Source organism: Peromyscus leucopus, chromosome 2 (assembly GCF_004664715.2).
Source record: "Peromyscus leucopus breed LL Stock chromosome 2, UCI_PerLeu_2.1, whole genome shotgun sequence".
NCBI lineage: Eukaryota > Metazoa > Chordata > Mammalia > Rodentia > Cricetidae > Peromyscus > Peromyscus leucopus.
Window position 1 is genome coordinate 144,571,332 of NC_051064.1, and position 25,042 is coordinate 144,596,373.

The following is a 25,042-nucleotide window of genomic DNA, read 5'->3' on the forward strand; positions in this document are numbered from 1 at the left end:
CTTGGGCTACAAAGTAAGTTTAAGTCAGCCTAGGAAACGTAAAGAGACCCTGTCTCCTGTTCATTTCTTTTTTTTTTTTTTTTTTTTTTTTTTTTTTTTTTTTTTTTTTTGGTTTTTCGAGACAGGGTTTCTCTGTGTAGCTTTGTGCCTTTCCTGGGACTCACTTGGTAGCCCAGGCTGGCCTCGAACTCACAGAGATCCGACTGGCTCTGCCTCCCGAGTGCTGGGATTAAAGGCGTGCGCCACCACCGCCCGGCTCCTGTTCATTTCTTTAGCTATGAAGGGTTGCCTCTGGAACTGGAGTTACAGTGATTGCCAGTTGCCATTTGGATGCTAAATCAAACCTGGGTCCTCTGGAAGAGCAGCCAGTGCTCTTAATCACTGAGCCATCTCTCCAGCCCCACGTCTTCCCTTTTCAACTACTAGCTTCCAGTCCCAGAGGATGACCAACCATACTCCTGAATCCCCACCCGGCTCATCCTCACAGGGTCCTGGATAGTTCACGGAACTGATTGCAGCAAATGTGCCATCCTGAAGTGGCAGGGATTAGGGATGGGGTGAAATCGGGAGCTCATTCATGATCTGCTTCATGAGCACTGAAGCTGAGAAGAGACCACATCATCCTGAGGGACTTGGAGGATTGCTAAACTCACTTATCTCTGCCTCGGTTCAGCCTTTGCCCCTATCCACAATGCTTCCCGACCGTCCTTCACCAAGCTCAGTGTCACTTATTTCCCATGAGCTTAAAACAGCCTTTCACCCACAGAGAATTCGGCTGGTCAGTGCTTATTCATGCAACCCCTGAGCACAGTGCGGGTGTGAGCCTCCCTCTTTCTCCACTGCCCCCTTTCCTTTTCTGTTCCCATCCCTTTAGCTCAGACACACTTCTATGAAGGAAATCACAACCTACTCTTTCTAGCTCTGATCCACCTACCCGGCCTTCTAGGATGGTAGCTCTGTACTCATCTCCTACCCTAGTTCAGCCCTCAGCTGTAGTCGAAGTTTTCCTGTGTCCCGCCCAGTTCTGTAGCAGCTCGGACCAAATTAAACACACAAACTACTTGGCCTAATGGCTTAGGATTCTCAACAGCTAGCTCTTACAACTTAACTCAGCCCGTTTCTATTTGTCTATGCATTGCCACGTGGCTTCGTGGCTCACCAGTATTTTCACTTCTTCATTCTCCTGGCAGTGGCTCACAGCTTCTCCCCACTCCCTTTCTTCTTCTCTCTCTCCAGTTGGAATGTACTGTCTCACCTTATCCTGCCCTGCCATAGGCCAAGGCAGCTTTATTTATCAACCAATCAGAACAACACACAGTCACAGCATACAGAAAGACATTCCCCAGCACTCTGCTTCCTGGGTGGTCGTCTGAGATCTCAATTCAGGGAGAATAGAAACAAGATTGTGCATGCAGAACATCTGGAACGATCAATTCTGAGCTGGAGATGCTGATGCAAGTGTGACATAGGAGATTTCCTGTGCTGCATTGGAGTCTAGAAAGAAAATAGATAAGGAAAAACTGTGGCTTTATTTTTCAATTATTTGGTTTTTAAGATGAAGTCTTGTCTATGGAAAAACACCAAAACAGACAAACAAACAAATAATGAACAACAATGTAGATTAAGGGCACTTGTTCTTTCAGAGGACCCAGATTTGATTCCTAGCACCCACAAACATTCATAAGTACAGTTCCAGGGAACCTGACACCTTCTTCTGACCTCCAAGGGCATCAGACAAGCATGTGGTACACATATATACATGTAGGTAAAACATCATACACGTAAGATAAAATATACTTTTTCATTTATTTTTATTTGGGGGTTTTAAAATTTTTATTTATTTAATGTGTATGGAAGTTTTTGTCTGTGTGCATGCCTGGTGTCCACAGAGACCATAAAAGAGCTTGGAATTGGCATTACAGATGGTTGTAAGCTGCTATGTGGGTGCTGGGAATTGAACTTGGTTCCTCTGGAAGAGCAGCCAAGTGCTCTTAGCCAATGGACCATCTCTCTAGCCCCACCCCCAACATACTTTGTTTTTGTTTGTTTTCTTGTTTTTCAGACAGAATTTTATTATGTAGTCCTGGCTATCCTGGAACTAACTCTGTAGACCAGGATGGTCTCCAACTCACAGAGATCCTCTTGCCTCTAGCTCTGGAATATTGGGTTTAAAGGTTTACACCACCATGCCTAGATAAAATCTTTTTTAAATCAACAAACAAAAAGAAACAAACATAATAATAAAGTGGCTGGAAAGATGGTTCAGCTTTTAAGAGTACTGGCTACTCTTTCAAAGGACCTGGGCTCAATTCCCAGCACCCATATGATGGTTCATGACTGTCTATGACTCCAGTTTCTGACCCTCTTCTGACCACCATGGACATCAGGCATGCATGTAGTACATATACATACATGCAGGAAAAACACACATAGTTTTTTATTATTTATTTTAAAAATATTAAATTTTGTTTTGTTTTGTTTTTTGTTTTTTGAGACAAAGTTTCTTGGTGTAGCCCTGGCTGTCCTGGAATTTGCTCTGTAGACCAGGCTGGTCTCAAACTCACAGAGATCATCCTGCCTGTCTCTTGAATGCTGGGATAAAGGTGTTCCCTACCACTGCATGGCAGCTTTGTTTTTTAAAAAGTAATAAAAAGGAAATAGAAGAACCTAAGATATTTATTTAAAGGATATTTTAAGTGGAAATAAACAAAAGGACAACACAGTAGTTCACACTAGGAATTCCAGGTACAGTAAAATTATCCTGAGTCCAAGGCCACCATGGCTACCAGAGTGAGACCCTGTCTCAAAAACTACAGGAAAAATAGTGACTTGATATGAACCCAGGCATGGTGGCACACGCTGGTAAGCCCAGCACTCAAGAGGCTGAGGCAGGAGGGTTTGGGGTTTGAGTCTAGCCTGAACTACATGACCAGTTCTAGGCCAGCCTGGGCAACACAGGAAGGCTCTGTCTCAAACAGACCAACAAGTCCACAAGCGAAAAGGATGAATTTTTGAGATGGAGACCAAGCTGTACTTGGAGTCAGACCAGAATCCTCAATCTGCTCATTTGAAGATAGAGAAGGCAGAGTTCCCTGTGCTGTCTCGGATCTAATGTCCCTGAAGACACTGTCTAGGCTGGCGAGATGGGGTGTCCTGATGGAGGTGAGGGACTTACCCGAGATGGACAGAGGTTACATGCTCCTATTCCAGGCAGGGCCAGGCAGTGACTCAGCCTCTGGGGCTCTGGTTCTTCTAGATATACACCATCACTACCACAGCTACCTTGTAGTCCCACCTCCCAACACATGCTGCTATCTGATTGGATACAGTGTGTGTGTGTGTGTGTGTGTGTGTGTGTGTGTGTGTGTGGTGTGTGTGTGGGTGTGTGTGTGTGTGTGTGTGTGTTGTACATATATTCATATATGTGTGTATCCTGGTGACCTAAATATGTTTTGTTCTTCTTTTCAAATAATTTATTTGTTTTGTATGTGCACTGGCGTTTTGCCTGCATGTATCTCTGTGTGAGAGTGTCAGATCATGGAGTTATAGACAGTTGTGAGCTGCTATGTGGGCGGTGGGAATCGAACCTGGGTCCTCTGGAAAAGGAATCAGTGCTCTGAACTGCTGAATCATCTCTCCATCTCCCCAATATTTATTCTAATATGAACAAAGTCGTTCTGAGTGTGTGTCAGCCCGGATTTAATCTGTTCTTAAATAGACACAAAATATAAAGTTGAAAATATTATCACCAGGTGGTGGTAGCACACACCTTTAATCTCAGCACTTGGAAAGCAGAGGCAGATGGATTTCTGTGAGTTAGAGGCCAGCATAGTCTACAAAGTGAGTTCCAGGACAGCTACTCAGAGAAACTCTGTCTCAAAAATAAATAAATAAATAAATAAACAAACAAACAAATAAATAATAAACAAAAGGTCTTTGACTTTGTCACGGTTGTGAATCTGTTCTGGAGTTTAGAAACCAGCTACAGGCTGTGGCAGGCATCTGCTGTGGTGGCTGCAGAGAAAGGCGAGGCAAGAGAATAGCTTGAGTCCATTAACATGGTGACAGGGCAGTGGTGGGTACCTGCCTGCCTTGTGTAAGGCCCTGGGTTCCTTTGCATAAGCCAGGTAAGGTGGCCGGGTTGATGGTCCCAGGACTAAGGAGGTAGAGGCAGCAGAACGAGAAGTTCAGAGTCTTCTTCAGCCACATAGAAGGTCTGAGACTGGGGCTGGAGAGATGGCTCAGAGGTTAAGAGCACTGACTGCTCTTCCAGAGGTCCTGAGTTCAATACACGGTGGCTCACAACCATCTATAATGAGATCTGGTGCCCTCTTCTGGCATGTAGGTGTACATGCAAACAGAACACTGTATGCATAATAAATAAACATTTAAAAAAGGTCTCTGAGGCCACCATGGGCAACCAGAGACACTCTCCCAGACCAACAACAGGTGGGGGCAGGCTTGGGGCTTGGATTTGGGAGGCCAATGGAAAAGCTTCACTGTGAGTCTGAGGCCAGCTTGAGCTACATGGTGGAATCCTGGCCAGTCTGGATTGCAGAGTGGGATGAAGTGTCAGTGAAGTGTCAGTGATGGAGATGTTGCTCCTGGTTTTCCAGAAAGCAGAGGGTGCACTGGCTGAAGCAGATGAAGTCAAGAACGGAACTGGGTGTTGGAGAGGTAGCTTTTTTTTTTTTTTTTTTTAAGGTTTTCCTCCTGGCTTTCCATATCTGGTCAATGAACACTTTCTTTTCTTTTTTTAAAGATATATTTACTTATTTAGTTTATTATTATTATTATTATTATTATTATTATTATTATTATTATTATGTATACAGTACTCTGGCTGCATGTATTCCAGCATACAAGAAGAGGGCACCAGATGATTGTGAGCCACCATGTGGTTGTTGGGAATTGAACTCAGGACCTCTGGAAGAGCAGCCAGTGCTCTTAACCTCTGAGCTATCTCTCTAGCACCCGGATGGTGATTCACAACTATCTGTAACTCTAGTTTCAAAGGATCTGATGCCCTCTTCTGGCCTCTATGAGCACCAAGCACATATGTTTACACACAGAAAACAAAAACAAATATTTTTTAACATGAGAACAGAACTTTGGAATCCAGCTGTTCAGATTAGTATCATGTAGCAGTTTCCTCCCAGATTGGAATACTCCATCTTGCAAGGAAGTTTCTTAAGACAAAAAGCAAAAAACTCTAAATAGCTTCAGGAAGTTGCTGAAACTGACAAGATTCACTAGGCCCCTCCCTCCCAAGAGTAAACAATAGAGACTTCTGCAAGACTCTCATACCAGCCAAACAGTCTGGAAGAAGCAGAAACCAGCTGTGCTGCCTGGAAGAGACCCAGGTCAACTGAGACACCTGCAAAGGACATATCCAACCTGTTGAGCTGCCTACAGGCTATGCAGTGCACTCCAGTTTCCAGCTTCCGTGAGCTGTCGTTCATACTGCGATCAGCTTTGGTGATGTAGCTGTCTTTGAGCCATTTCTGCTCCTGCAAGCAGCCCCTTACCCATATTCCTGTAACTAACCCCAGTGAAACACATTGTTACCCATATTTCTGTAAACTCCAATAAAACATTTTGATTCACCAAGTTGGCTGCCTATCTGGGATGGGTAGATAGATGTATGTGTTGCATCTCCCCAGGGCAAGTCCTGTCTCACAATCCTCAGTTGGTAATGCCTGTGTAAATTTGAAGCACTACGAGGAGGCGGTACCCAACCTATTATCTGCTGTTTTACCAAACTATGTATCATAAGGTGTCATTGCTGTCCAAGTCTAACAGATGTGAATGGAGATGGGGAAGCCCCCCCCCCAAGAATCTATAGGCAGTAATAATGCCTATAATGGTATTATTATGTTGTAATAATGGTTGCTAAGAACATTTCTTCAGTGGTGTTATTCACTGGTAAGGCAACCCATGTTCCTGTAAATAGCTTCTCATCCATGCTCCAGCAAGTAACCCTAAAGACACTCATTGGGTTCCCCCTCCCAAAGACATTGAAGTAGAGAGACTATTTGGAAAGTGGAAGGAAACAAAAAGGGTATTGGAGGGGCCCAGAGAGACGACTCAGCTATAAAAAGCACTCATGGCAGAGGACTCAAGTTCAGTTCTCAGCACCCACCTAGTGTCTCCCAACCTCTGTGACTCTAATTCCAGGGGATCTGACCCATCTTCTGACCTTTGAGGATCCTGTACACTGGTAGTACGCAGACATATGGGCACACACATAAAATAAATTTGAAGAAAGGGTAGTGGAGTGTAATACACGTTATATTGGTAAATTGTCATGTGTTGTTTAAGCTCACTGGGGAGCTGGCTCTCAAAGTGGGATTGCTCACCCTCCACTCCCCATTCCAGATACACACATTTGTCTCAAAGTATCCTTGAAGGTCTGGGGATGGGCTGGCCAGGACATCCCTCCTCCCCCGCAATTCTGACATGAAGGAAGAGAATAGCAAAATATCCAAGTAAAAACATGAAGTCTTTGGGAGCAACTCAAGAGGAAACCATTCCCGGCAGACCTTGCCATGGTTTGTTCCATGATGTAAACATGCCTGGACTGGGAAAGAGAACTTCATCCATGGAGGGAAAACCACTGGAAACTCCAGCTGGTTGCCTCCACTTCCCCGACTGAAACTGCTGGATATCCGCAGGGCCTGACGTGATGACATCATCTCTGTTGCTATACGTTGTTTTACTTATAAGCCTCACTCACCCGAGTGAATGGTTTTCTCTGCCTGGGACTCTCTCAATTGGGGACCCCAGCTGGCTGCCTCAAAGAGGTTTCCCCAGTGCATTTCTGCTGGATGACTTGAGGACTTGATTTGATGACGTTTTACATTCTCTCTTTCTCTTTTTATTACTTAATAAACTTCCTAAGTGCTGGAACTGAAGGTCTGATCCAGTGTCTAGTATCAACTAATCAAGTCCAGCTTTTCTTTTCTTTCTTTCAAGACAGGGTTTCTTTGTGTAGTCCTGGCTGTCGTGGAACTTGCTCTGTAGACCAGGCTGGCCTTGAACTCACAGAGATTCTCCTGCCTCCTGAGTGCTGGGATTAGAGGTGTGCGCCACTGCTGTCCTGATCAAGTCTAGCTGTTTGTTGGTGGTGGTGGTGGTGTTAGGAATTGAACCAGAGTCTTCTGCATGCTATACAAGCACTCCACCACTGAACTATACTCACCCCCCCTTTTTTAGGAGACAAAGTCAGCTATGTAGCCAGGGGCCTCCAAAAGCCTCCCTTACCTTGGGACTGCATAGGATTATTATTGCTGTGTACCACTACACCTGAGTGCCTAACAGTGGTTTTTAGATGTTAAATCTGTCTTTTATTCCTGGTGGATTTTCCACCCTTAATTCAATTGAATGTCTCTTGGCCATTTTTATAATGGGTTAAAAAACAGGGGGATGGGACCGGCAAAAGCAGGTTGGGACACGGTATCCCTGGGATGGGGGTGGGTAGGCATATTGGCCTCCATTGTACTATTGTTTTTTTCTAACTGTGTATGTAGTTATAGACTTGTGAAGGTGTATACAAGCCATTTGTATGCATATTTCACGATGAAATATATTAGTACCGTTTTTTTTGGGGGGGGGTGTTTTTGTTTTTCTTTTGTTTTTATGAAGCCCGAGGATGGTACCCATTGCTTCAGATGTGCTATGTTTAAAAACCAAGTTGAAGGTGGGTGAGGTGGTGCAAACCTTTAATTGCAGCTCTCAGGAGGCAGAGGCAGGTGGATCTCTATGAGTTCAAGGCCAGTCTGGTCTACATAATGAATTCCAGAACAGCCAGGACTATATAGGGAGACCTCGTCTAAAAACAAAACAAAACAAACCAACAAATAAGCATCCTAAAAGGATCAACTAACTCTTGATGATGTAGGTGACAAATTGATATAAAAACCAGAAAACTCAACTCCATACTTGGGCTGTGGTTATGCACATATTTAATCCTATCACTCTGGAAGCAGTGGCAGGCTAATCTCTGAGTTGGAGGCCAGCCTGGTGTACAGAGCAAGTTCCAGGACAGCCAGGGCTCCACAGAGAAACCCTGTCTGTAGAAACAAACAAACTGATATTAAAGATGAGTTGTTGGAAGGAAAGAAGGAAGGAAAGGAGGGAGGGAGGGAGGGAGGGAGGGAAGGAAGAATAAGATTGGATGTGTCAGTGCACGCCTGAATAATCTCAGTGCAGGATCAGTAGTTCAAGGCCAGTTTGGGATACTAGAGACACTTTCTAAAGTAAATATTCAGGCCAGATATGGAGACATTCACGGGAAACCTCACCCAGCCCGGACACAGACAGGATTGACAGATTGATAGCTCTTCCTTTCTTTCTTTCTTTCTTTCTTTCTTCTTCTTTTTTTTTTTTTTTTTTTTTTTGGTTTTTCGAGACAGGGTTTCTCTGTGTAGCTTTGCGCCTTTCCTGGAACTCACTTGGTAGCCCAGGCTGGCCTCGAACTCACAGAGATCCGCCTGCCTCTGCCTCCCGAGTGCTGGGATTAAAGGTGTGCACCACCACCGCCCCGGCATGATAGCTCTTTCTTGATTCCGATTTCTCAGATGGTGTCAACACTCAGCTGGGGGACTGGTTCCTGTCAATTGGAGGTCAGCCTGGACTCCATAGCTAGTTCCAATCAAGCCAGGGTCACACAGTGACACAGTGAGACCCTGTCTCATTGGTACCCTACTGCAAAGAAGAGAATCCTTAACATAAAGCAACAATTAGGCCTTAAAAGTCACTTTAAACTAAGCACTCCTGAAATTGAATATGGTCATTTCTGATAAAGCTGATGTCGGAGGCAAAAACCTCACCTCAGCCAACTAACTTGGAACTGTGACTAGGGACTTTCCAACAAGGTAATAATAGTTTTAAAAAGCACCTTTGTAACTCTAGGTCCTGTATTCATCTCTCCCCCCCCTCCCTCCCTCCTTCCTTCTTTGTAGTTCTGTGGATCCATCTAAAGTCTCCACCGTTAAGGCACACTCCAGTTGCTCACTGAGGAATTCAAAGCAAGGCTTTCAGCTGCACCTCAACCCCAATACTTTACTGACTTTGCTTTTGAATTCCCCCGTATGTATGTCTTTCCTGATTCTTGAATTGCTCCCCCCCACACACACACATCAACACTAAGATTCTGTGTGCCTCTGGCGACGCTCTTGTATCTCAAAGGTTTGAGGATGCTGACTTGGGTTCAGGGTTGCCTGGGAAGAGCCCTGACTGTGAAGCCAGAGACTCTAGGTGATCAGCACCATGGAACTGAAGGGGTGCAGGGACACAGGCCCTGCTGTCTCAGCTTCACCATTATTCCAGGGAGGCTTGGCTTGTTCCCTCAGTGGCTTTAAGACTTGGACACATCTGATCTGCCAGGTCAGGTCCCCAGTGCTGCTCTCTAGCCTCGATCCCAGTCTGGATTTTCCTCCCCTCAAGTCTGTGATTGAGTTGATTGCATGTGACACTCCCCCCGCCCCCCAACCTTTTGGGGAAACGAAGGCTGTATCTCCTGCAAGGATCATGTTGGGTTTAAACTGCCCTTTCACAGCTTCTAAGGTTTCTAATCTCTGCTCTGGGCAGATTTCACCCTACATCTCTGTCCCTCTATAAACCCCCACATTCTGAGGCTGAGGGTGTACCTCAGTTAGTAGGAAGCACACCTAGCATCAGGAAGTGCTGAGTTTGACACCTAGCATCTAAAAAACCAGGTCCTGAACCTGGCTTGCCAGCTGTGTGTGTTGTCTCTCTTCTGTGACCCAGCTTTGGACAGGCTGAGACAGTAGGATCACCTCTCAGGGCCAGCCTGGTCTACATAGCAAGTTCCAGACCAACCTGGATGACTTATACCAAAGCCTTGTCTCAGTAGGACAAAATAAAAGAGAAAAACCGCAATGATGCTGGATACAAGAGTTGCTAATGTTCTCTGTGGACAGGATCTGGCTGTCCTCCTCAGGCTGCTTCACTGTGGATTATCTTTATTGGTTTTTAGTGGCTAAAGAATCTTGTAAGAATGACATCAGGTGCATCAGTTATTTCTGAGACTGGGTCTCATGTAGCCCAAGTTGGACTGTCTTTTATAGCTTGATCTGTCCTGGATTCTCCTCCCTCCATGTATAAAAGTGCTCTGACACTATGCCTGCTGCCTTTTCTTTTTCTAATGAGAAACAGACTAAGCTTTTGCTATCTTTCTTTGCCACTCACATATTGAAAAATCTCTGTGGAGTGAATCGCTGAATGAGCCTTAACTTTAACCCCATCTTAATTTTTTACCTTTGGGGAACACAGATCAGATTCAAACACTGTCTGGGGGTGGGGGTGCAGAGAGGCAGAGAGAGAGACAGAGCTGTTGTCTGGGAGCTTACTGTGTATACCGAGACTGCCTCACACTCACCATGATCCTCCTGCCTCTTCCTCCTGAGTGTTGGAATTAAAGATGGGCACTGCCCTACTGTGGGAGCCCGTTCTCGGGTTCCTCGTGGCTTTACCCAGCAGGTCCACATAGAGAGTGATCAGGACCATGGGCCTGAGTGCAGGGGTCTGAGATGGTCTGCACTTGGCTATGCTGGGGGAAGAGGTCTTTTGCTCCACCCCTTGGTGTCTCTATAAAAACCCTGGGCCAGAGACAGTCGGGACCATTGGAAAAGGTTCCAGGCCCTCTTGAGGCTAGCCTTTATTTTCTGTCTGTTTATCTCCGCAAGACTCTCCGCTATAAATCCTTCTATCTAATATTTCCTGCTGCTCGCACTCAAGAAAACTCTGGGGAACTGTGGGGTTGGTGGGTAAACGCCCCACACCCTGCCCCGCTTTTTTTTTTTTTTTTTTTTTTTTTTTTTTTCTTTTTCGAGACAGGGTTTCTCTGTATAGTTTTGCGCCTTTCCTGGAATTTTTTTTTTTTTTTTAAGACAGAGTTTAGTCGGGCGGCGGCGGCGCGGCGGCGGCGCACGCCTTTGATCCCAGCACTCGGGAGGCAGAGCTAGGAAGATCTCTGTGAGTTTGAAGCCAGCCTGGTCTACAGAGCGAGATCCAGGACAGGCACCAAAACTACACAGAGAAACCGTGTCTCAAAAAACCAAAAAAAAAAAAAAAAAAAAAAAAAAAAACAAAAAAAAAAAAGCAGACTTTTATCAAGTAGTCCTGGCTGGAGCCTGGAAGTCAATGTTTAGTTAGAATAGGCTGGGGTCAAAGTCAGAGAGATGACGTACCTGCCTCAACCTCATGAGCGCTGGTGGTAAAAGGGTTTTCCGTCACATCCGGCTCTAGATTCAATTGGAGAAAAACAAAGTGGGTGGAGACTGAAACATCCAATCAGGTGGCAGTTTGTATTGAGGTCTGAGCTTGCTTGGGGGTGTGGAAGTAGAAAGTTCCTGTAAAGGCTTCAGCAAAGCTGCACAAGGAACGCGGTCTCGAGGAAAAAAAAAAAGCTTCAGCAGCCGGTAGTGGGCCAGAGGCGTGCAAGCAGGTCCCCGGGAGTTTGAAGCGAGCCTGGTTCTGAGTTCCAGGCCGGGCAGGGCAACAGAGGAACCGAAGAAGAAGACAAGAGTCCTCCAGCCAGGAGTCACCTCTTGGTCCTGCTGCGGTTAGGAGACATCTCTCCGCTGCACATCTCTGGTATGTCGTCACCTTGTTCCTTAATTACCCCGTCAAGACCTTAGTGGTAGCAGACGATAATTTCACCTACTCCCTGAAGCCGAGGCGGGACGATTGAGCCTGAATCATTCCGTGTTAATCTAGATGCCCACTGGAGACTTGCCTATCAAGGCAGGCGTAATTCTCCGGAATGCTAGGATTAAATGCTGAGTCATTGAACCTATATACTGAGGAATGACTTGAACTTCTGATCCCCAGAGTGGTGGCACACACCTTTCATTCCAGCACTCCGGAGGCAGAAGCAGGCTGATCTCTGAGTTTGAGGCCAGCCTGATGTACAAAGTGAGTTCCAAGTTATCCAGGGCTATTAAACAAAGAAACCCTGTCTCAAAGAACCAATCAGTCCATCCATCCATCCATCAATATTTATTTAATTGAGAGCTTGGTGATACAGCTCAACACTAAAAAGGCTCAGTTAGCAGGGCTGTTAGCAGAGAAACCCTGTGGCAAAGAATCAGTAAGTAAGTAAATAAATGAATGGGAAAAATAAATATTTAATTGGGAGTTTGCAGATGCAGCTCACTAGTAAAAATGCCCTGACATGTATGACACTCAGGTTCAGTTCTCAGAACCACAAAAATAATATAAACATGCCTGCTCAGATATTTTAATAAAAATTCAGTTTGGCTGTTAGTGCCTGCCTGCCTTCCTAGCCCTTGAAGGTAGGAGGCTTGCCATCTCATGTATAATATGGTAAATAAAGCAATTAACAGTTTGGATCAAAATATGCCCTTTAATTCCGCAGGCAGTTGGATAGCTGAGTTTCAGGGCCCCGAGGCTACATAGTAAAAACCCCTATCTTTGCCAGGCGGTGGTGGTGCACGCCTTTAATCCCAGCACTTGGGAGGCAGAGGCAGGCGGATCTCTGTGAGTTCGAGGCCAGCCTGGGCTACCAAGTGAGTCCCAGGAAAGGCGCAAAGCTACACAGAGAAACCCTGTCTCAAAAAATCAAAAAAAAAAAAAAAAAAAAAAAAAAAAAAAAAAAAAAAAACCAAAAAACCCTATCTTTAAAAAAAAAAAAAAAAAAAAAAGTTGCTGGCCAGGCTTGGTGATGCACACCTTTGATCTCAGTACTCAGGCAGAGAGTCAGGTGGATCTCTGTGAATTGGAGGCCAGCCTGGTCTACAGAGTGAATTTTTTTTAAAAAGACATCCATTTTATGTGTGCATGTTTTGCCTGCATGTTTTTATGGGCACCATATGAGTGTTTGGTGCTCTGAAGTGGGCTCTTCTGGAACTGGAGTAACGGATGGTTGTGAGCTATCAGGTGGGGACTGAGAAACTGGACCCAGGTCCTTTGCAAGAACATGTTCTCAGGGCTGGAGAGATGGCTTAGAGGTTAAGAGCACTGACTGTTCTTCCAGAGGTCCTGAGTTCAATTCCCAGCAACCACATGGTGGCTCACAACCATCTGTAATGAGATCTGGTGCCCTCTTCTGTGTACATAATAAATAAATAAATCTTTAAAAAAAAAAAAAAAAAGAGCATGTCCTCTTAACCACTGAGCCAGGCGTCCAGCCCACACGGTGAGTTGAGGGCAGCCAAGGCTACACACAGGGGAACCTTGTCTCAAACAGAAACAAAACTTCGGATGTTACCATAGCTATCCAACTGCCAGCGTGGGTGCGGGAGTTGTTTTAGAAAACTGTTGGCAGTGGGGGTAAGTGATTCTCAGGCTGCATCACTCAGTGCCAGCAGACCACTCAGTGTCTGAGCACAGGCACCAGAGAAGGGGAAACTTCCTCTTCATTGTGCCTGACACTGGGGATGGATTCATAATGTTGTCTATTTAGGAGCTGAGGTAAGAAAGGTACTTCTTTCTTTCTTCCTTTCTTCCTTCCTTCCTTCCTTCCTTTCTTCCTTCCTTCCTTCCTTCCTGTCTTTCTCTATTTATTTATTTATTGAGACAAAATGTCACTGTGTAGCCCTAGTTGGCCTCAAACTCAGGAGATCCCTCTGACTCTAGAGTACTCGGCTTCTTATTTCGTATGTCCTTAAATTATAGTCTAAGAACTCTCCGGCTTGCAGACATAGTATTCTAATTTCTTGTTTAAGATAGGGTCTGATGTGACCCAGGCTACCATCTAATTTGCTATGTAGCTGAGGCTGGCCTCCAATCCCTGATTCTTCTACATTCCAGATGCTGAGATTGCAGGCCTGTCACCACCCTCAGCTCTCACCACACCACTACCACCGCTACTTCTTTCTAATAGTTGTTGTTACTCCCTCTCCTCGCCGGCCCCCAACCCCCCGGCCCCCCAAAGCTGGCCTCTAACTGAAGGTAAATCTCTGCCCCCTGAATGCTGGGATGCCAGCTGTGTGCCCCGACTCCCAGTCATAACAGGGTATTGAATGAGACATGTTTCCCCGGGGAGCTGGAGTTTGGTTTCTAGAGTGCATGGGACTCATTTCCTACTGGGAATGGAACCCAGTGCCCGAACTGGAAGTGAAGGGTAGTGAGGTGAACTGTGGCCATGGATACTTGAGAGACCATACTCTGGGGCCAGCAGGAAGTTGGATGGCTTTGTGGTCAGGGGAGTACTGAGTGGAGTGAGCTAAACAGATCTCTACGACTCTCATAGCAGTGACTGTGGTCCTGAGTCCGTCCTGTCGTGGGTGAGAAAAGTGCCTCAGCGTTTACTTGAAAGGATGTCTTTTTATATGTTGCCCCAGGAACTTTCTTCCTTGAAGATCCATCAGGATGAGCTGCCAGTCCCCACCCACACTCCAGGAGCTGGCAGAGGACAGCTTCCTGAGGGACCCGGTCTTGGCTATCTCTGATCTGGATCGTGTGCCCTCATATTTCTTCCCATCACTGTTCAAAAAGGCCTGCAGTAGGAGATGCATTAGCATCATGATGGCAATGGTGAGGGTCTGGCCCTTCCCCTGCCTCCCACTGGGAGCCATGATCATGAGGAGCAGAGCCTACAAGAAAATCTTAGAGATTATCCTGTTTGAGCTTGATGACCTGCTTCTCCAGAAGGTTTTTCACAGGTGAGTGAGACCCAAAGAAAGAAGGCCTTGGGAAATAAACAAGCATGGGGGAGAGCGGGTAGACACTGGATGGGCAGACGCTTTTGGTGGTACAGCTTGGAACGCTACAGAGGCTTTGGCCATCGCTGAGCCATCTGGGACAGGGCTGTGGCAGATGCAGGACTCATGAATTGGCAGTGGCTGAAAGACTCTGTCCCTGCTTCCCAGTTACTAGAAGTGGGACTGGGCTGGATTCAAGGAGAAGGGCATGGGGATAGGACAGTGGTTACTGCCTTTATGCCGAGACTCTTCCCGGTTTTACCCACAGCAGGTGCAGACTGAAAGTGCTGGATTTACGATTTATGCCTTTGAAGATGTGGGACAAGTGGTCTGTGTTCATGACTAGTGACTGGAGTGAGAATCCAGCAGGGGTGGATCACTCGGGAACGGAGGTGAAGCCGCTGGTGAAGGTGGTGATAGACCTGGTCCTCAAGAGTGACTCAGTAGACACCATAGCGTCCTTCGTTGTTAAGTGGGTGGGTCGGAGGAAAGGTCTGATGAGTCTGTGCTGTGGCCACCTACAGATCTGGTCTATGTCCGCTAAGTACCACAGAGAAGTCTTGGAGATATTGGATCTGGACTCTATCCAGAAACTGAGTTTGTACTACATGAATAATACTACCTGCCTGTTTAGCTTCTCCCCTTACCTGGGCCGCATGAGGCACCTGCGCAGTCTTCTTCTCTGCCACCTCTCGGGGCCCGGCTTCTTTCTCACCCCAGTGGAGAAACAACGGATCATCACCCAGTTCACCTCTCAGTTTGTCAACCTGACGCACCTCCGGAGCCTGCATCTGCATAATGTTTTCTTCCTAAGGGGTCACCTGGACGAGCTATTCTGGTAAGGAGGGGTGGTCAGGTTTCTCATCAGAATAAAGCAAAGCCTTGTTCCTTTAGACGTTAGTGGCCGGCCGGCCACCCTGCTGTCTGCACCCACTGGCAGATTAACATTGCCAAACAATTAGAATATCGGGGCATTGTTTTGCATCTGCTGTCCTGAGGAGGCTGGGAAGCCTCCTCAGAAAGGAGATCTAGTACGAATGGGTTCTGATGTAAAGGAAAAAGAGAAGGACATTGTTAGAGGGGAGGACCGTGCTGGCAGAAGCACAGCTCTGCTCGGCTTGCCTCCAGTTCCCCATCAAGGACAGGCTGGTTTTTGAGATGAGGTCATCGTGTGTAGTCCAGATTGGGAATAAAATTGGCGTGTCCTCCCCTCTGTCCTCCTCTTGTCTCAGCTTCCTGGTAGTATCACAGGTGTGTACCACCATATCCAGCTTCGTTTTGACTTCAGAGAGGGTGAGTAGGTGGGAAATGTGATGTCAGAGTTGAGAGTCAGGGTCAGGGTGAAGCATTGTGAACAGGAACAGGCTGTGATGAGACAGGTCAGTGAACCCACACACATGTAGCCAGCTCTTGCCTACATTGGTCTTTGCTGTGTGTGTGGAAAGGAATTGCCGTCTTGGATTGAGCTGATCCAGCAGCGATGGTGACAGACAGGCCTCAGTACAGATTTGAGTGAGCAGACTCTCATCTTGGAGCAGAGTGGCTACTGACTTTCATCACGTGATTAGAAAGATCTTAGACCACCTGCATATTCCCAGAACTGTCTTCTTGTTTTCTTTTAGGTGGCTAAAGTCACCCTTAGAGACGCTGTTGGTGACTAAGTGTTTTCTCTCAAAATCAGACTGGACCCATATGTGTGAGTTCCTGTGTGCCAGTCAGCTAAAACACCTGATTTTGAAATGGACCATACTGACTAATTTCAGCCCAGAGCCCCTGCGAGTTCTGTTACTCAAAACTGCATCTACTTTGATTACCCTGGACTTGGAGGGCTGTCAGCTGATGGACTCCCAACTCAATGCCATCCTGCCTGCCCTGAGACACTGTACCCAGCTCACCAGGCTTAACTTCTATGGAAACTCTCTGTCTTCGTGTGATCTTGAGGGAGTTGACATCACGAGATCAGGCTGAGGTACCAAGGATCACAGATATTCCTTATCCCGAGCTGTGATGATCACAGTGACCAAGAACCTTGAGATGCCTATTCAGCCTTGTGTTTAGAGATGTGGGGAGAACTGTTGGGCAGCCTGAGCATGCCTTTGTTTTATGCCTCCTGCTTTGAAGGGTGTGAGTCGTGATGTGCGTATGTGTTGGGGCTTGTTGGATGCCTATTTAATGAGATGCAAATATCAGGCTCTTCTGTGGACACTGGGAGGCAAAAGGCAACACACAGGTGTTCGGTGAGAGGACACACAACACATGGTTTTACACAGGGACCATCAGTCCCAGCAGGATGATTAACCTGGTTTCCCCTTCAGATCTAATAAGGTCCTGTGACTTTCGGTTGTCCTGACTCTACCTTCTTCGACCTGAGTCTAGGCTTGTACAGTCAGACTTGCTTCTCTGTCTTTTAACTGATCCTGGGGCTTGTTCTGTCCCTCAGTCAACAGTAGCATTGTTTCAATTCTCAGGTCCCAGCAAGAGAACCAACTAAACCCGCCTGGATTAAGTAAAGGTGTGTGTTCCTGTGCAGGACTGCCTTCTTTTAATTCAGTGGTGGGAATTGAACTTGGCCTCACATGCTGTGAGGAAGAGCTCTACCACTGAGCTGTGTTCCTGTGCCCTGATTCCTAGTGTGCTGGGTGCTTCGTCAGTTCCTTACAGTCTCTGCCTCCTGACTGTCGGGGAGTACAAGTGTAAATGTCACATCTGGTTTGATGCTTTTTAGGGGATGGAGCCCATAGCCGTTTATTTACCTAGTGTGTGTTTACATGTAGAGTGGAGAGAGAGAGAGAGAGAGAGAGAGAGAGAGAGAGAGAGAGAGAGAGAGAGAGAGAGTGTGTGTGTGTGTGTGTGTGTGTGTGTGTGTGTGTGTGTGTGTGTGTTGGGGGTGGGTGGGTCAGGACCACTTGTAGGAGTTGGTTCTCTTGCTGGGACCTGAGAATTGAACTGGGTTGGCAGTCTTTACTTACCTACTGAGCCAACTCTCTGGCCCAAACCCATAGCTTCTTGCTTGCCAGGCAAGTATTCTACATTCTACCCACTGAGCTTCTGCATCAACAGCCTGCCTCTTTAATTGTTTGCTTATGGTTTTTGAGATTGTCTCTTTTGGCAGTCCTGTAACTTGGTATTTACCCAGGCTGGACTCAATTCACAGACAACCACCCTGGTCTGCCCCTGCCTCTCAGTGCTGGGATTAAAGCCCGCTCCAGCAAGCCTGACATCTCCAATCTGTTCACACTTTCTAAGCGACACTGCAGCCTACATAGCATTCTCTGAAGTGATTGTGTGATTAAGTTTGCAGAAAATTGTTGGATTGTTAGTGGCTATGACTAGCCTGTGAAATCATAGTACGTAGTGGATTATAGACAACAAAATTGATGTAGTATGTGGATTTATTGGTATTCAATAAATTCTGATGTTTTCTAAAGACTATGACTGTTTCTTTTTTTGTTTTTTTTTTTTTGAGACAGGATTTCTCTGTAGCTTTGGAGCCTGTCCTGGAACTCGCTCTGTAGCCCAGGCTGGCCTCAAACTCAAGAGATCTGCTGCCTCTGCCTCCTGAGTGCTGGGATTAAAGGTGTGCACCACCCCTGCCCAGCACTGTTTCTAAAAAGTATGCTCACTGCCGAAGCATGTATGAGTGTTTTACCTGCTTGTCTGTATGTGTGCCATGTGCATGCAGTGCCTGGGAAGCCAGAAGAGGGTGTCATTCCCTGGAACTGGAGTTACATGTGGTTGTGAGCACCTGTGTGGGTACTGGGAATCAAATCCAGATCCTCTGCAAGGACATAAGTACTCTTAACCACCTAGCCATCTTGTGGTTGTTAGCCAGGCACAGTGGTGAACTCTTTCCAACTACTTGAGGCTATAGCAACCTTTCATTGAGAGCAAGTCTAGATTCTGAACTTACCCTGTATTTCAGGCAGGCCTCGAATTAGTAATCTTCCTACCTCAGCTTCCTTCCTTCCTAGATCACAGCCTGTATCTCTGGGTCCTGCTCTCAATGTTCACTTGTGTTAGAAATGGTGTTCTTGTAGGTTCAAGGGCAATAGACTCTGGGACTCAATGTTGCCTGGGAAGCATCCCTATGGGGCTAAATCTGAAAGGGTTCCAGGTTGTGGCCACCATTCTGCTCAGGATATATTCCTCACCTTGCTTCCTTCCAACACGCCAAATTGCCACAGATGGGCCTCTCAAGAGCTTTCAAGGCTTGGACACAATCCACTTCCCATGATGCTGTCTGCCCATGGGCCCTATGATTTCACCCTCTGAAGGACCTCTGCTGAGTTGATCATCTGGCACAGTGAGCTCCAGCAATTCTACCTCGGTCTCCTGTATGGCCACTACAGGCTTCTGACAGTTTTTTTTTGGCTAAGATTTTTTTTTTCTTTTTCTTAAGTCAGAGTCTCTCTACATAGCCCTGGCTGTCCTGGAACTCTCTATGTAAGCATGCTGGCCTGGAATTCGGAGATCTGCCTGCCTCTGCCTCCCAAGTGCTGGGATTAAAAAGCTTTTAACTCCAGAATACAGTTGCAATTTTAGCATGGACAGAGGTCCCTCTCTGGAAGGAATACTTTCAGACTTTGCTTTTTCTGACTGTATAACAAACAGATTAAACCTTTTGGGTAGCATATTCAAAATTGTAACATCACTTATTAATAAAACTCACTGTAAAGTGAGTCCATAAATTGGCCTTTCAAGTCTCAGTTTATCCTCTTTCATGCATGGATATACATTTTGTTTTGTTTTTTCAAGACAGGGTTTCTCTGTGTAGCTTTTAGAGCCTATCCTGGAACTCGCTCTGGAGACCAGGCTGGCCTTGAACTCACAGAGATCCACTTGCCTCTGCCTCCCAAGTGCTGGGATTAAAGGCGTGCACCACTACCGCCCTGGCTGCATGGATATACAATTAGGTCACTATCTAAATAGGATGAACTGGATGGAGACTCAGATGTCCAACCAGATGGCATGTTGTGTTTAGGAGGTGGGGCTGCAAGGGGGAGATGTGAGCGGAGAGGTGAACGGAAGCTCAAAGGAGCCAGAGAAGACACTCGGAGCGCTGGAGTCCCCTCCTGTCCTGCTGGGATCCAGAACCCTGCCACCGTGTTCCATCTGGTAAGTCACTCACTTCCATCAGGACACTGTCTCACCCAGGCTAGCCACTCTCCACTGGTCATATGAGACCCAAGATGGCATAAGGAATTCGGATTTCCTTCTGATCAGTAGATCGTAGACATTGCTTTTTGCCTGTAAATACAGCTTGCTTTCGTCTCAAATATCTTCGTTGTATTTTGTTTTATTTCTTGAGGCAGGGTCTTGCCTATGATATGTTGTTCATACTAACCTGAAACTGGCTATGTAGCTCAGCCTGTCTGGAATTTGCCCTGTTCCTGCCTCTTTCTCGTGAGTGTTAGAATTAAAAATGTGAGTAGCATAGTGGTGCATGCATTTGATCCCAGAGGCAGACGGATCTCTAAGTTCAAGGTCAGCCTGGTGAATTCCAGGATAGCAGAGGCTATGTAGAGAGACCCTGTGTTGAATTAAAAAAAGGGGGGGAGGGATAATATGCCAGCACGTCTTGGTTCATATCAAATGATCAGTTGTTTATGTTTTGAGTGGCAGCTCTCCTCCTGGCTTGAAACAGATGAGCTTATCGGTGTTAACCGATCAAAGATCTGGAATTGTGCTTTGGTTTATGTCCCGTGGTATTTTTTGGTTTTGCGAGGTTTTTTGAGACAGGGTCTCTCTGTCAGTGGTTATCAACTTAGGAGTCTCGACCTCTTTGGCAACCCTCTCATCTCCCAAATTTTTACATTACAATTCATAACAATAGTAAAATGGCAGTTACGAAGTAGTGTAGCAATGAAAATAACTTCATGGTTGGGGGTCACCACAACATGAGGAACTGTATTAAAGGTTCACAGCTTTAGGAAGGTTGAGAACCACTGCTCTGTGTAGTCCTGGACCTCACTCTGTAGCCCAGGCTGGCCTCCAGCTCACAGAGATCCACTTGCCTCTGCCTCCTTATTGCTGGGAGTCAAGGCCAGCCCCAGGCATTTGGCAGTTTATTTCCTTGTTTTAATGCCAGACAAACAGGATGGACAGGAATTCACTGTGTAGCCCAACCTGGCCTCAAAGCTTGCTGCACTCTACCTGTTCCCTTCTGTGTTGGTACTAAAAGCCCAAGAGACTAAGGGAGTTTTAGTTAATAAGACCCCTGGCTGACCTGGAACTCTCTATGAAGACCAGGCTGGCCTCCAGCTTCACCTGCCTCTGTGCCTCCTGGCTACTGGGATTAAAGGCGTGCCCCACCAAGCCCAGCTTGAGGAATTTTTTGTTTGTTTGTTTTTGTAGCTTATTGTTTTTGTTTCTCTATGTAGCTTTGGAGCCTGTCCTGGAACTCACTTTGTAGACCAGGCTAGCCTCAACTCACAGAGATCCGCCTGCTTCTGCCTCCCAAGTGCTGGCTCAGCTTGAGGAGTTTTAATTAAACTTATTTTGGGGTCAGGCTGGAGAGATGGCTCAGCTGTTTTCTTAGTTTACTGACTATTTAGTTTGCTGTGGTTGTTGCTGTTTTTACATTTCAGACTGTCTCTGTGTCTGGTTAACATGAGTTTACAGTTTTCCTGCCTAATTCAAAAATGCTAGTTCAGGTGAGGACCACCACACCAGGCTTGAAAGTGTTTGAAGACAATATATAATGCTGCCCCAAATTCCCTCGGTTGTTCCAGCCAGGGTCAGTAGGGTGAATGGTCACCGTGGGAAGGTTTGGTACAGGGTGTTTCTTTACTTTCTTTGAAAGTATGCTAGAGTTAAAAGCATGCTCAAGAAAGCTCAGCACAGTCTATTCACCATCAAAGGACAGGCCTCAGCCTTCAGACTCCCAGATAACCCCTTCCTAGTGAGGATGGATTCAGAGGAACAGTGGTTGAGATTAGATGCAGTAGTGGGGAATGTGGGTACTGTGAAAGGATGGATCCCCATGCTGTCATTAAGAAGAGTTTGTCCTTGAGACAAAGAGGTGCCGAGTGGAATGGGGTAAACTGAGGTCTTCTTCATTGCTATAGCAGTGACCCTTGATCTAACCAAAAAAAGCATATATTTTTTTCCTGGAAACTTCTGCAGAATACTTTATGAAGAGCCATCAGGATGAACTTCCAGGACCCACCAACACTCCAGCACTTGGCAGTCCAGGGCCTGCTGAAGGACGAGGTCTTGGCCATCTCTGCTCTGCGGCATCTGCCTAGGCTGCTGTTCTTACCACCGTTCAAGGAAGCCTTCACTGGCAGATTTCTGAAGACCCTGAAGGCAATGGTGGCAGCCTGGCCCTACCCCTGGCTCCCTGTGGGATCGCTGATGAAGACCCCCGATTTGGAGATCTTGAAGGCTGTGTTAGATGGCCTGGATATGCTGCTCATACAGGTTTGGCCCAGGTGAGTAAGACCCAGGTAGTGAGAAAGAGGGACTCTGGCAGCACAAGGAAGAGACAGCCGGGTCAGGAACAATAGAGTAGAATTGGACCACATACCTATTGGCACTGTTTTGGTGAACTGTAGAGGTGCTGGCTATTGCTGAGCTTCTGGTAAGGGACTCTGGTATCGATATAAGGGACAGCTTAGAACAGACGCAGCCTAAGTGAAAAGAGCCTATCCATGCCTCCTCCCACACTGAAACCAGAAGTGGGACCAGACTGGGCTCAAGGGCAATAGAGGGAGTACAATAGAGGGTTAGAAGGCCCATGAATGACAGCCTTCACGTGCCCCCGCCGCATACAAAGAGAACATCTGACTTTGAGACGTAGACTAAAACCAGGCCTGAGAACCATGTTGGCCTGTCTTCTGAAACTGACCTCTGTTGTAACCACAGGAGGTGTAAGCTAAAAGTGATGGGTTTTCAGGTCATGCACCATAGCTTTTGGAATGAATGAATGGGCTGGAGCTGAAGATCTTGGCTGCTCACCACAGTTAGTAAGGAAAGAGCAAAAACTGGAGGATATTCCAAGACCAGAGGTGAGGCAGCCCTTGAAGATAATAGTAGACCTTTGCCTCAAGTTGCACAAACTTGATGGATATCATACCCACTTATTGCAGTGGGCCAAGCCAAGGAAGAGTTCCCTGCAGCTCTGCTGCAGGAGGTTGCAGATTGGGGTATTGCCTGTCTATACTGTCACAGAGATCCTGAAAGTATTTGAGCCAGACTCTATCTAGGAGCTGGAACTGAATTCATGGTGGCAGCTGGGAGCCCTGGCATGGTTTGCACCTTACCTGGGCCGGATGAGAAATCTTTGAAAATTCCTTATCGCAGGAGTCTATGAGCAAACTGTATTGAAAGGACTGTTCCAGTGATGAAGTATTTCAACAAGTTTATTTCTCAGTTCTCCAAACTCAATTGTCTCCAGCATCTCTACATGAATCGGGTCTACTTTCTCACTGGTCAGATGAAGCATTTGGTCTGGTAAGGAAGGATGGGGAGCTATTTCTGCTGCCACAGCAAACCTTTCTCTTTACATTGGAGATTAGTGGGTGTATGATGTTGGCCAGCTACTGTGGATTTAACAGTGAGGAAGGTACCAGCATGTTCACTCATGGTCTTGTTTCTATTCTCCCGGCATCAAGGTCTCAGACGACCATTCGGGATGCAGAGGGCTGAACTGAGGTAGAAGATGCGTACAGAGCTACCGTGCTAGATAGCCAGGTGGGTAGGCCAGAGCTAGAAGGGTGGGTTGTGATTCCCTCCATAGCAAGTGTGTCCGAGCTAAGGGGATGAGGACTGATAAGAAAACAGAGCATAGAAAGAAGCTAATACTCACACCTACAGTTTCCAGGCCAGCAGCTGTGTCTGCCTCTAGTTCCCCACTATGGCTTTCTGCATATTAAAGGGAGTTGTAAAGAGATGGGCTGTACCAGTCTCACAGTGATAGCCAGACCCCTCAGCCTAGAGGGGTCACTGGAGTCTGCTAGCTCCCATAGGCAGTATCCTTGGTAATGACCTCCAATGTATAGTCAGACTGACCTTGGATCAAGGGGTTCCCTCTACTCAAGATAAACATTGCCAAGAACATGTTTCTACACCATTTGCCATAACTAACCTCTTGGTCTCTCCCTAGGTGCCTGAAGAGCCCCTTGGAGACCCTGTCCATCATTCTCTGCCAGTTCACACCGTCATACACGAACCACTTATCCCAAAGTCAGAGCCTCTGGCAGCTCAATCACCCGAACCTGAGTGGTACTTCATTATATAATTTATGTTTTAAGCCCATCCAAGTTCTCCTAGAGAGTGTTACAGCCACTCTGCAGACCCTTGAATTACCAAACTGTGGACTAGAGGACTCCCACTTCAGTGCCCTTCTGCCTGTCCTGAGCTGGTGCTCCCAGCTCACCAAGGTCAGTTTCTATGACAATGACATGTCCATGCTCATCCTTAAGGACCTTCTGCACCACACAGCCAACCTCAGCCAGCTGTACCCTGCCCCTTTGGAATGCTATGACTATGGTCAGCTTGCTCAAGTTTGTTCTCCACTCATGAAAACACTTAAGGGCCATAAGGCAGCCCAAGAAGGTCAACTTTGCTACTAATGTCTGCCCTAAATGTGATAAGCGCTGTGTCTATAACCTGGACACCCGACTATGTCCCTGTTGGCAGTCTGATTGAAAAAAGTTACTCCTGAGCACAGAGAAATGAAATCCAGGGGTTGGTTATGTTATCAAGGGGGCACAGAAACGTAGGCTTCAGGCACTGTTTAATTTCTTTGAAAGAAAAATAAAATGGAATTTTTATTAAAGGTAGTCATGTTATAAGTTAGACATGGTGACACACACCTTGAATCCCAGTACCTGGGAGGCAGAAGTAGGTGGATCTCTGTGAGTTCCAGGGCAGCCAAGGCTATATATTGAGAAAAAAAGAAGGAAAGAGAAAAAGAGGTCATGTTGACACAGAGAACAATGGTCCTGAGGACATTGTTTTTACGACAGCCACCATGCTGTTTGACCAATTAGACTGAAACCCAAGAACCCTTAGCATCAAAGTATACAATCAGTTTGTCATATCGTTCTTGTCCTGTTCAGTGCATCATGTACAGACTTGCAGACTGGGAGCAAGGCAGACTTACTGTCCAATGGACCAGAATGGAGGAGCAGGAGGAGCTGGCAGTCCAGTATACCTAGGCTGTGAGGGACCATCCATTGTGACGGTAAAGCTTGCTAACTTGCTAAGACCTAGAATCATCAGGAGTCAGATTTCAGTTTGTACTGTGAGGCTGTTTCTGAAGAAATGTAGCTGAGGAGGAAAGACTCACCCTAGTGTGAGTAGCACCATCCTGTAGGTTGTGGGCCTGGAGTCAATTAAAAACAGAA

General features: G+C 46.4%; 2 protein-coding genes across 2 annotated transcripts; both read left to right on the forward strand.

Annotated features, from left to right (window-relative positions):
* Window positions 1-14,358: 14,358 nt before the first annotated feature.
* Window positions 14,359-17,493, forward strand: LOC114700896 (preferentially expressed antigen in melanoma-like protein 1). Its single transcript, XM_028880737.2, has 3 exons — window positions 14,359-14,651; window positions 14,959-15,528; window positions 16,313-17,493. Exons 1-3 carry the CDS (start codon window positions 14,359-14,361, stop codon window positions 16,656-16,658), a joined length of 1,209 nt encoding a protein of 402 aa, XP_028736570.2. The 3' UTR covers window positions 16,659-17,493.
* A 4,346-nt stretch (window positions 17,494-21,839) lies between these two features.
* Window positions 21,840-24,265, forward strand: LOC114700895 (PRAME family member 14-like). The gene is made up of 4 exons (XM_037203353.1): window positions 21,840-22,123; window positions 22,588-22,837; window positions 23,065-23,144; window positions 23,797-24,265. The coding sequence occupies exons 1-4, from the start codon at window positions 21,840-21,842 to the stop codon at window positions 24,263-24,265; spliced, it is 1,083 nt and encodes a 360-aa protein (XP_037059248.1).
* Window positions 24,266-25,042: the final 777 nt, after the last annotated feature.